The 12,458-nt window shown below is 39.3% G+C and overlaps 1 protein-coding gene across 2 annotated transcripts in view; it reads right to left on the reverse strand.

Annotated features, from left to right (window-relative positions):
* The window catches only part of ZNRF3 (zinc and ring finger 3), a 65,944-nt gene that overhangs the window by 23,134 nt on the left and 30,352 nt on the right, over positions 1-12,458 (reverse strand). For both annotated transcript variants that reach the window (XM_063172742.1, XM_063172743.1), the window contains exon 2: positions 7,350-7,475. In XM_063172742.1, the coding sequence (XP_063028812.1) occupies positions 7,350-7,475 (126 nt within the window). The remainder of the gene's footprint in view (positions 1-7,349; positions 7,476-12,458) is intronic.

Genomic DNA, 12,458 nt, shown 5'->3' on the forward strand with positions numbered 1-12,458 from the left:
ATATGAAGCACAATTTGTGTAATTTTTTTTTCTCTTTCCTTCCTTTCAGTCTTGTGAAAATCATTGCAAAACATTCCCACTTTATGTCTGTGATTTTTCAGGACCCAGCTTTTTACCACTGTCAGTTGTATCTGCCCAATTTTTATTCTGAATATTGGAGTCCCTCTGATGCAGCTCTGGTTACATTCCGAAGTTCTCCAATTTCTTTCAAAGCCTTCTGTCTCCCAGTGCACCAAAATTAGGCATGTCACTCATCTGTGAAGTCCTAAATAATTCCATTCCCTGTCTCCATATCTGCTCCTTATTTTCTTCACTTTCTGGTCCATTTATCTGATTCTGCTTGCCAGGCTTCTTTTGTGCTCATTTCTGTACTCCAACTCAGCAGCACTTACTTGCTCTCTCACTTTTCTGTTTCAAACTCTTGCCACTATGCATTTCTCCTGTTGGAGAAACAGGTAGATTGTGCATGTAAAACAAAAACAACTCTCAATGTTTGAAAGGCTTCCAAGGCACACAGAATAATGAGGGTCCAGAAAGTTAAAAGACATGAAGCATTTATATATTATTATGATGATGATTTGTAAGTACAGCATGCCTTAAATAATTGTGCCTCACTCTTTACTCAGCCCTTTGACTTCCATTAGTTTCACTGGGAGGTCTGACTGAGCTGAACTCCAGTAACACATGTAATGCAACAACAGCTGCTTCTTTAGCTTAAGGGAGAGGCAGCTGTGCCCCACAGTTGGTTAGAAAGGAGTGAAGATGGTGCTGGGGACTGCTAAGGACTCAACTCTAAAAGTGGACTTTTATTTAAAGTAATCAATCCAACAATGGCAGATCTCAGGAGTGCCCAGAGGGAGAAACACGAGAGAGGGCTTTGTTCATGAATAGCTGATGCTTTTCCTAACTGTGCAGGCAACATGGAAAGAAAGTTTGTCAAATAATACAGTAGCAGATTGCTGGCACCAATGGAAAGAGCTCAGCACTAGCCATGAATGAAAACCTGACAGAGCCACTTCTTCTGAACTGCATAACCTGATTCAGCCCTTGTTTGGCCCTTCCTTTGAGCTCTCTCCTCTTTGGCTTTGATCCAGTTCTTTTCTTTCCTTCTGCATCTTTCACCATACAATCCATGCACAAACCTTTCCTCTCCCCACATTTCAGCTGGCTTGCCTGTCAGTTCTGTTTCCTGTGCTCAACCTCTCCCTTCTCTCCTCAAAGGGACTGCAGAAATTACAGTGGAAAGCAGAGATGGAAGGAGAGGATTTAAAGAGGGAATACGTGAGAAAGGAACTTATAAACTCAAGAATTCAGTTCCAATGATGACACTGCTGTTTCGTGCAGTGGCCACATGCTCTAACACTCTTAGATGCAGCCTTTCTTCCTTTTTTCTTTCCCATTCAAACCCCCTTCTTCATCTGTTAAAATAGCCTTGTTGCTGGAGTATGGCCTGTGGGGGGTGAATAGGCAAGGAGATGGGAAGCAGAAATACACGGAGCTTTTGGCAGAAAAAGCTCATTTTTTTTCTTCTTCTTCTTGTCTTTTTCTGTGTGCCATTAAGAAAAGCCATATTCTTCCTGAAAAAACATGTATCATCCCCTCTTCTGATCTCATCTAGGCTGGAGTTTTGTTAGAACTCTAGCAATCACTGTGTCTATATGGTGCAGAGGTCTGATCACACTGCCAGCACTGGGGAAGTAAGAAAAATTAATGTCAAAACGTAAATGACATCAAAACTACTTCACAAATAACAGTATCACTTCAGATATCATTTTAAAATATGTTTTATGGTTGTTTAAAATGGGTTTTAACATTTCAGGTGTCCTGGAGATTATAAATGATGCTGAAGAGGGGAATAACAAGAAACAATCATTATGATATTACACTATTTGTGATGTTCTTTGGTGCTTTGGGAAAATTATAATTTTCTCTTTCTCAATACATTCTTTAGAACAAACACAGTAAGGACAAACACAAACATGGCAGGGATTACAATTATATATACACCATGTTTTTTTCACAGTAAACCCTAATTTTAGGTAATGCTAAGACACCAAACCTTGGAAATAAAAAAATTTAATGTGAAGTAAATGAAGACCCCTAAAGAACATGACTGATTCAGAAGGTCTGAATCCTTAACACTAGCCAGGATGCTATTTTTCCCCATTAAAACTCATATTCCTTTTTCACTACAGAACAATGGGGCTGACAAAAACAATAGGTTTTGTTTTGATCAGGGTTCTGGCATGCTTGACATTGCAATATAGATCTGACAGCTGGTCCACAGCCAGAGGAGTCTGGTCTCATTGAAAAAGCTTTCTTCTACTTCATAACAACTTCCTTCTTAACACAGAATGTCTGGGAGTTCAAAACAACCAATATTAAGTTTATACTGCCAAAAAAACATTCCTCAGTCTGTAGTCTGACACATTTATGCCCACACAGCCATCACAACACGTAGGCCCTATCTCCTCTTGTTCCTACCTCCTCTGGACTCTACACTGTCAGCACAAACCTTCAGGTGAAATAAATAAACCAACCAGCTTAAAAATCACTCATACTATTACTTTTCATCCAGATCAATGACATTTTGCCACTAATTTTTGAGACTACTGCCTCAAAAAGAATTACAGATGCTTTTTGGATGCTGTTTGCAAAGAAGAAACACAGACTAACAAACAGAAGGTAGAAAAGGTCTCCAAATTGTGGAATAGATACCATGAAAAGGATGTCAACTACTTCAATGGATAGAAGAAGTTTTCCTGAAGTGACAGTATTTCCTCCTGCATGCAGCAAGGACTCAGCACAGGGTGCCTTATGCAGCTGTCACTACCAGTTGAAAGTATCTGAACAAGCAAACTTTTGGAAACACTGACCAATGGTTTCAGGCATGTCTCATTAATTTTAGATCTTAATCTACGGCATAGTTCAGTCCTAATTTCTGAACAAGTTTAGCACAGAAGAGTGTTTGCGTAAATTAAATATTCATTTCTACAGGAAATTATCCAAACTGTATATAAAACTATTAATTACAAAGAAACAAAAAGTATACTTATACTGTCAGCAACCAACCTGAGCATATAACTGATTGCTTAATTTAGGCTATTAATACAAAGGTGTAAGTTGCTTTTGTTTAATTTGCCTTTTTTATTAGTTTTAGTAACTCTGAAAGAAAAAGATTAAAATGGACTCCTCACAGGCCTTCTTGTTTCTCAAGTCTTAGAACAGATCTCTCTTTATTCAGGAACTAAACTACCAACACAGCCCCATAAATTCTCATTTGATTACCTTATAGGAATTTTTATACTTAAACTAAGCTGTTAGACAAAAGGTTAGGAATCACAGTTCAACTGTTAGTGCATTTTCAAGTAATGATGATTTTTGCCCCAGCCTAACTAATGTAATAATAATGATGACATGGTAAAACATGAGATTTTTCTAGTTAGTACTTGTGTAAATTTTTGTAAATAAGCTCTTAGAAAAGAGGTGAATGGATATTGGAAGCACTGGCAGGAATTTCCTCATATTACAGATTTCTTTCATCTGAAGAAAACAGGAAGCTGTAGTAGCAGGAACATCCTGTCTTTGTTAGGTTATACTCAGATGCACATCCTCAAATACATATATCCTATTCATACAGGAGAAGAGCAGTCCCTGGAAGAGAAAGAAGAACTAAACCCTTTCTTGTGGACTTTAAATCCAGCAGAAAGGGAAGAAGTGCTACTTTTAAACTAATCTTCAGCATTTTCTCACTATTCTGTACTAAAATAAAAAACAATGGTATTGCTGAATTGTATTAAATCTGTCAAGACAGTGAAATTTGCTTTGAAAATTACTGGGGTGGGGAAGAACAGGAGTCTGCATATTGGAGAGTGCAGGTGCAGTGGATCACAGAATCCCAGCGTGGTCTGGGCTGGAGGGGACCCCAAAGAACACCCAGCTCCAACTGGCCAGCCCTGCCAGGATGCTGCAGCAGGCAGTCAGCATTGCAGGCAACCCTGCTTCTCCCTTCCTCCAGCACAGGGCCACTGCTGGAGCAGTGAAGGAGCCTCATTGTGCTGTGAGCAGAGGGAAGGCAGGAATTCCAGGAGGGGAAAGGTTCCCTTTGAAGCACATGGCACCAAGAGCTTCCCAGTGACCATGGCAACAGCTCAGTGGGTTCCCAGCCTGAGAACCAAGTTACTACAGCCATGCCTCAAAAACAAAAAAAAGTCTGAAAGGAGGAGAGAGGGGGAGGTGGGGCTGGGGGTGTGGGGGAGAGAAGCTGAAGCAAAATTAGCCTGGCAGAAACTGAGCGGCTCCCTGGTAGGCAAATCCAGCCAATAATGCTGCTCGGGTTCACGGGGTTTCCTTTTCATTTCCAAAAGCTTTCTTCTTCCTCTGTCATTCCCCTTCTAGCCCTATTCAGGAGCTCATAAGATCAGTAAAACCCAGGCCTTTGCTTTGCCTGCATGCAGCATGGCCTCAAACAGGGCTGCACTGTGATCAAAGGTAATGGTAAAACACAGCTGCCACACACACTCCTTGCTTCAACCAAGGCCCAGTTTCCACAGGCACTCTCAACAGCAGAGACATTTTTTAAAACACTTTCATTTCCATTACATCATACAAGCAATGACTAAGAAGGATGAGCAATATCAAAATCAATATTAATTACAAATCAATATGAAAATTACAAAATCAATATGAAAATGGACACATTAAATTCTGGATAGCTCCCTGTGGATAAACAACTAGAACAGAACTTCTAAAAAGATAGGCCAAAGTTTTACTTTAAAAAATCCAAACAAACAAAAATACCACCTCTAAATCAAAACAGACCTCAACAACCAAAGCCAACAGTAAGAATAAAGCCATACAATTTTTTTTACCAGATTCATGTGTCATACAACTTACTTCTACAACTTTTAACTAGTCTACATTCTGCTTCACCATATTCCAAACTTTCAACAATATCACCTCTATGATGCCCTACCTTGGGGGCAAGTTAAATCAAACTTAATGAGGAACAAACTGTAGGTTTGCACTTCTGGATTTCTTCCTCCTTTTCTATATGGAAAAAAAAATCCAACTCCTTTCCCTGTTCAAGACCAGCCCTCCCCCATTTTCCTTTCTTTTACTTCCCCTACTCCTTTCCTTTTTCCTTTTCCTTCTCTTTTTTCTCCTCTCCCTCCCTCCTTTCCTCTCCTCTCTCTCTCCCATTCCTTTCCCTTTCACATTTTCTTTTAAGTCAGCTGCCAAATCCTAAAAATAACCAGAAGACACACATACACATGCAGCAGGTTTGATATTTACCCAGGCAAAACAGTTTACAGGCCACACTGAATGCTCACATAGCAATTTGTGTATCAAACTGCATGGAAACTGAACATTTCAGAGACCCAGACAATCACAGCACAACTTATTCTCTCTGCTAAGGTAACCAGGGTGGATTAACTGATAGATCTGAAAGAAGCTCAGGGCTGATGCTCCTGCTGCTATCTGCACTCAACAATATTCCAAGAATTCTGAGAGTCCTTCTAAATCAGGACATAGCTTGAGCAGAGTGAGAACTGAGCAGAAGGGTTGCTAGCAATAGATGGAGAGGAGAAACTACAGCAGAGAGCATGAAATAGGGAAGAAATATTTCAGGAAGAGAAGAACAAGTAGAAAAAATCCAGAACAATGAAATGCAGTGCAGTATTGACTAGAAGCTTGGCCAGACTTTTTTCACCTGTTGAAATTGCTACACATAAACTGGCACATTTGGAACTCTCTGCCCTAATTCTCTGGACACACCCTATGTCACATCACCATCATTATTCATCAAAGCAGATGCTACAGAGCTCCTGAAGCAAAGCCAGAGTCTGCTGCTCAGCAGGCCAAGCTTTAGGAAGCAAACATCAGCAAATACTGAGCTGATCTTATTCTGGAGATGGGTGTGGCTTTGGGGACACGGGGAGTACAGAGGACATGGTGGGATTTGGGCACATAGCAGTGGGCCAGGTATAGAATTTTAACCTTTTTTTTTTTTTGTGCAGGGTACCTATGTTTTAACTTTCTTTGTCCATTTTTTACATCTATTTCATCATCTAATTTTCAAGAGCCTGACAGATGGGACTGACCAGACTTTCCTGAAATGGCTTGCCTCAAGATTCAACTTATTCCTGGAGTTTGCTTATGGATCAATATGCATCTTTCAGGACTGAATCTTCTCTAATTCCCATCCTTACAAGACCTCATCCTCAGATTATCTTTCTAAGAACAAAGAAGCAACACCTAGAATTTCTGTGAAACAATTTTCCAAGTTAGAACAAAAGCTGTACTATGCTGAAATTCAATAGAAAGGGAAGCCACTTCTTAAAGAGATGTTTTCCCCCATATACTAAAAATTAAACCTACAGCAACTTTTAGACAAGAAGATGGCTTCCCATGTCCTTGGAAGTGAAGTTTTTAGAAGTTCTGTTTATAAATTTACAGAGTCAAGTTTTACACAAAAGAAATGCCAACCTGCAGTTTTATTTTCTGCTTGATCCACTGCTAACCTGAAGTCACCAACACAATCCTACCAAGTTCAGGCAGCTGGATTTTAGCATGAATCCCTGTAATGCAGTTGTTTTCAACTACTCAGTTACTGGTAGAACTTGTGGCCTATGCTCTTTCACACACTTTCAAACCCTCTAGACTTCAAATGCCAACATATAATAACATCAATACTCAAAAATTCTAAGGCATAAACAAAAGAAGGTCACCTTTCTCCTTTCTTTTTTTAACATATCAGTAATGGCATATTAGTGACTTCACCCCATAAAACAAAGAGAAATTTTTGCACTTAAATTAAGATTCCAGAGGCCCCATTCCATAGCAAGATTTCAGGATGATGACAATTTTGATTTTTTTTGACCAGTACAATAAGATTCACTATTTATTAGTTATCTATCCTGCAATGAAAGTGAATAAATCTTTCTATGTTTGAAAGCTTCTCTTTCCTCAAAAAGAGGAAATGAATGTATGTATTCTCAGAAAATTGTGCCTAAGGAAAATGATTTAATTTTGACTGCTTTGACCAAGTAAGAATTACAGTTGCAGTTCACCCTTTCTACTCCAATACTGATTCTGCTAAAAAGCCATTTTTTGCTTTCATCTTTCTTAGGTTGCTACAGAACTCAAAAAGGGAATGCTCAGCTCCCCATCACCATCTCTATCAGCTGAGTAAGGACAGCATCTTTCCCTGAAGTACCTAGAGTGAAAACAGGAATATTTTGTGGAGTAAGGGGATTTTCCCTGAGTTTATTTCTTGCTGATTTTTCTCAGAAAGGAACTAATCCTTCCAAGAAACATTTACATGCAGCCCCAAACTATTCCCTTACCTTTCCTAAGACAGTGAGGCATGGCTTAGGCTCCAACTCTGGCTGTTCCAATTTCACCACTCCTACCCAGCCATATTCATACAGGTCTTCCTCATCATTGCTATTACACAGTCCAAGTGGATGCATCTGAAACAGAATCAAAAAGAAACTTTTAGCCAATCATTAGAATTCAAAACCATACAGACATAAAAAATAAAAATAATAATAAATAACAGATTAAAGTATATTTAAGTTAAGATACACCAGAAAAACTGAAAGGTAAGGTTGCATATATGAAGAATTCAGATATGTAAGCTGTCATCTTGCTTATAAAAAATCATCTAAAAATCACATTTAATTGTTAGCCTAAGTCCTTTGCTCAGATATAAAATTCTTAACTACAAAGCCTCCCCTAGGTATTGCAAACCACCTTTCCTTGCAAACAGACAGAAATAATACAAACTGCTTGGCAGAGTCCCTTATAAAAGCTTTACACATCATTAAGATCCAGACCCCATGTTTCAGAGCCATTATCACCTTTTTTTTTTTAAATAATTGCACAGTATTAAAAGGCTGTCATCCTTTGAAACAAGCCTGTCATGTAAGCCAAAGTAAGATACAAGGAACTTCCTAACCATTGTGAAGCATTCTCTATTGTTTTCTGAACCCAAATGATGTGGGGGGTAAGGCTATCATGAAGTGAGAAACTTCAGTCTCCTTTCAGACATTTGTGTTTCTTACTCTAGGCAACAATATGTCTTTGTTTTAACTTCAAATATTTAATCTGTTCCTCCTCCTTCCAACACTTGGTGTAGTTACTCTAATTACAGCAGTTACTCTAATTTTATTATGGCAAGGAGTTTCCTACACATCGTTTTTCTTTCCCAAATTTGCTGTCTTTCCTTAGGATAATATCTTTGTGTATAAACTAGAGTGTCACATATCTCACTTCTTATACTGTATACTGTCTTCTCCTTGTTCTCTTTTTCCTTGGATGTTTCACAGACCCTTGCCTGTTTCCCAGGCTTTAACATATATCCACATCTCTGTGCAAAAAAAGTCTGTACTTCATCCAGTTTAGTGTCTTTCCTTAAATCTCAACTTTATCAAACTAACTGAAGAAAACCAGGAACTGATACCAACACTATGACAACTCTGCTTTCTGGTAGCTGATTATAATAGGAGGAGATTATAGTGCTCAATAATTTACATATATATACCCCTCACTAATCCATGCAAAGCAGCACCATGTAATGGCCCCTAATCCTACCATCACTTCTGCATCACCAGCTTGTCGTTTTGTCCTTTTCTCCTTTTCTCCCATGTCTTGTACCCTGACTTCCATTTTGCAAGTGATACAATACATGGAGTGCTATTTATATTATCTTGTGGGGCCCTAACTTTCTGAATAACTTGGGTGATTACTGTAAAATATGGGAAACATGACAGTGAACTGACACAATACAGGGATTTTCCTACCACAAGTTATTTTTCAAGATTCATCACCAAAACACTCCAAGAAAAAAAAAACAAGTCACACTGTACTAGGTAGGCTCTTAATTTAACTTTTCTCCTTTTCTTTTTTTCCTAAATGAGTTATTATGACACACTGCTGAGCTGTCTACCACCTCACATGGATGAACAATTTAACTTAGTGCAAAAAGCTTGAGGGAAGTACTATCACTGGCAGATGAACCACTCCCTAAGCTCAGTATGTGATGGATAAACTCTTCAGCACAGACACAAAAACAGAGGATAGAGTCAGGCAGAATGTTCTCTCCTAAACTGCCAGAGCAGATATACCAACATAATCAACCCACAAAGAGTCCATGGGATCCTTCAAGCAAACACAAAGCTTTAATCAATATTAAGCATCTAAAGAAACAGAGAACCATTTCCTTGATGTAATTCCCTTGACATAGGGTATATCAACGGAGCTTTGAAACCATAACCCATATCTAAGAAGTTTCTAGTTCAAAATCATTGAAATATGCTGGGGCACTTTGCACATGCCTGAAAGGGTAAAACTGAAACCTGCTTTTATCCAAGGTTACAAAATCTGTATACATTGCAGAAGGTCTAAAATAACTTTATAAAGAGCTGCAGCAATTTTATGTGGGTTAGTGTTACAGGGCAGACAAACATTAAACCAACAGATCAAGAATACTTTGCTCTGTAACTCTATCACCTAAAAAGTCCTGATGATTAAAAGAGAACTTTCACCCTTTTGCCCTTTTTTTTATGTCTGCCAGGATAAGGCATTATAGTATTACAAAATGCTGTATGAACAGCTCAGAAGAACTTTCTACACACTGTCTCATGTATAGAAAAGCTTTGGTCTTTTTTTCCCCAACCACAGAATAAATAACAGCTCTACCCACTTTAGTCCAGAAAAAAAGGACTAAAGAAGGTAGAAGGCCAAAAGAACAGAAAATTCTTTCCATTGCCACTTTCCTCAGGAATACTGTTATTCTGTACCAGCTTCCAAGTGTGAATGACCCTCTGGATCAGACTCACCAAGCACACTCTGCAGTTTTGTCCCTGGAAATCAGTATAAACCTGAAAGAGCTTCCTCTCTTCCTTTTACAAACATGCATTAAAGACTCAGAAAAACCCCAGAATCAGCACCAAGGCCAATAAGACATGGGCTTCAATGACAGAAAACTTTCTGTCCAGAAGAGCACTCCAGCCCTCCAAGCCACAAGCAGTTGGTAGATTCTGCTTGGATACCACAAGCTTACATTGTAGTGATCTCTGTAGATCATGACAGATAAAATATACTGTAATTTTCCAAACCAGAGATATCAACTAGAAGTGCAACAAGAGCATGTGAATTTAAGAATTCAAGATGAAATACTGGTGTTACTTCTGATTAGGTGCCCACATGGAATGAAACACCATTCACTGGGGCTGATGGTGACAGGACTCATCCAGTGCAAGTGTATGCCATGTTCTCATGGTTTCCTGTCACAACACAAGTGAATTAACTACTGAATCACAGAACACAAAAAAAGTAAGGCTAAATGAAAACATTTATCAGGCCCAGGGAGGATCCAGGGTGTTTCTCCATCACAGACATCTTTTACTTTAAACACACAAAACAAAAGAGATAATGGACAACCTACAATGGCAACAATAAAACTAATTATTTTCTGTGAGGTAGAAAATTATCAGTAAAAAGCAAATTCAAAACACTACAGTGCACGAGCCTCTAAAAAGGAGCAGGACTATTCAGTCTTTTGGTGAAGACTTAAACTCTTTATTGCTGTACAGCCTGAAACAACAGACACTCCATATAGCTTTCCCACCTGGAATGCACTTGGCATGGATTCATCTCTGTCCACATGAATTCACATTCCTTCACTAGACAGGCTTTTGAAATAAAATTTATGGGGTTTTGCAGTGCTCAAAAGAAAACATAAAAAAAAACTCAACCTGAATAGGAGCTCCATCATCAGGGAGAGCTTTCTCCTAAACCAGGTGTAGCCTCTGGTAGCTGAAATGAAGAGATTCCTTTCCTGGCTTAGCCCAGGTGGATGGGAGCAGAGCCTGGTAACTCAGTTCAGACTTCAGACACTTTTGGTTACCCAGCCCCTCAGTGTCCTGCCACCACTTCCAGCTCTTGGTCTTGTTTCCTTCCTCCAATTCCCTTTCCCAGGGAAGCTTCTTCTAAAGGAAGGATCCAAAGTCTGAAGTGTATCAAGGCTCAAGTGAAATTAAGGCAACCAAACAATGTGTTTTACAGGAAGCACAAAAACCATTAGTACACCTCTGCTGGGAGCTCTGTAGTAAGCAGCTCCCCTGTCAAACCAGACATATTAAACACAAAAATTGGACTGAGTGTACATGCTTTATCCAAAATGCAGTAAGCCACCAAACAGATTCTGAGCAAATAACAACTTCATTCACCATAAAATACTAGAGGTTGCAGAATGTCTGATTCAGAGACAATCCAGTATTTTGGTGCTAGACTCACCAGAAGTTGGATGAAATAGATATAGGTAAGAAAGGGCACAATCACAAATACAGAAATATTCCTTGGAGATGCAAAGAATTGGGAAACCATTAGGAGCTCAAACTGGCAAGAGATGTCAAGACTAACAAGTATATTAACAGCAAGAAGAATTGCAAACAATAAATGCCTGCTATTGAATGGGGTTGGCACAAAGCAGTAACAAAGCAAGCAACCCACAGCTGTAAGGAGGATGGAGTTAGGAATCACCCATGCAAACCTGGCATAAGGTGTCCAAGGAATCAGAGGATGCCTCCAGATATCTAATTAGAGCTGGCTGCTGTAATTGCAATATCAAGCTCTATTATTTTTCACAGGTCATGGAGACTGGGGGGAAAACCCCTGATGCCAGGTAAAGAATGCCACACTCATCTGCAAAATCCAAGAAGATCTGGGAAACCTATCTCCATTTACTCTTCTGTATTGGCACAGCAAGCTGTTACCAAAACCTGATTTAAGGTTCTTGACTGCAATATTCCAACCCAGCATTACTAAGACTCCACCAGAAAGAAAAGGATAAATCCTTAACTCCACTGTGTCACTGCTGTTTGAAAAAGGCTTCAGTAAAATGTGCCATTCCACATAAGCAATCCAAAACTGTACAAATAGGGGGAGGAATTTTTTAAGAACTAAAGAACAGGGTTTCTTTTAAGAAAAGTTAGGCATTGCTATTGTTTCTGCAGCCTCATGATAAAACATGAGGGCTTTTTATGCTGGCTGCAGATGGAACACAGCAGCCTTTTTGGAAAAGGTGAAAGCCAGAAGCATTTCCCCATCCCTCTGCAGCTTTGCCACGCAGAGAAGAATGTTTATTCCCCAGCACAAGTAGAAAACTCCATTAAAATATGGTTTCTTTTCCCTTTCAGGCATATTTTTTTCTGTTTTCAAGAAGTACATCCTGCAAAAAACCCAAACTGCCACAAAATGTAACATGATAGGACCTGGGCATTTCAGCAGGGCGCTTTTCTTGGCTATCAGTTGTGCCCATGCTGTCCAAGGCAGTGGTCAGCACTGAACCCACAAGTGGCTTCCACTCAACTTTCTCTACAGCAAGAGCATCAGGCATTCCTGAAATCCTCTCACAGTCCACTTACTCCAGGAAGCATGCCAAAAGGGAT

Source organism: Melospiza melodia, chromosome 20, assembly GCF_035770615.1.
Source record: "Melospiza melodia melodia isolate bMelMel2 chromosome 20, bMelMel2.pri, whole genome shotgun sequence".
NCBI lineage: Eukaryota > Metazoa > Chordata > Aves > Passeriformes > Passerellidae > Melospiza > Melospiza melodia.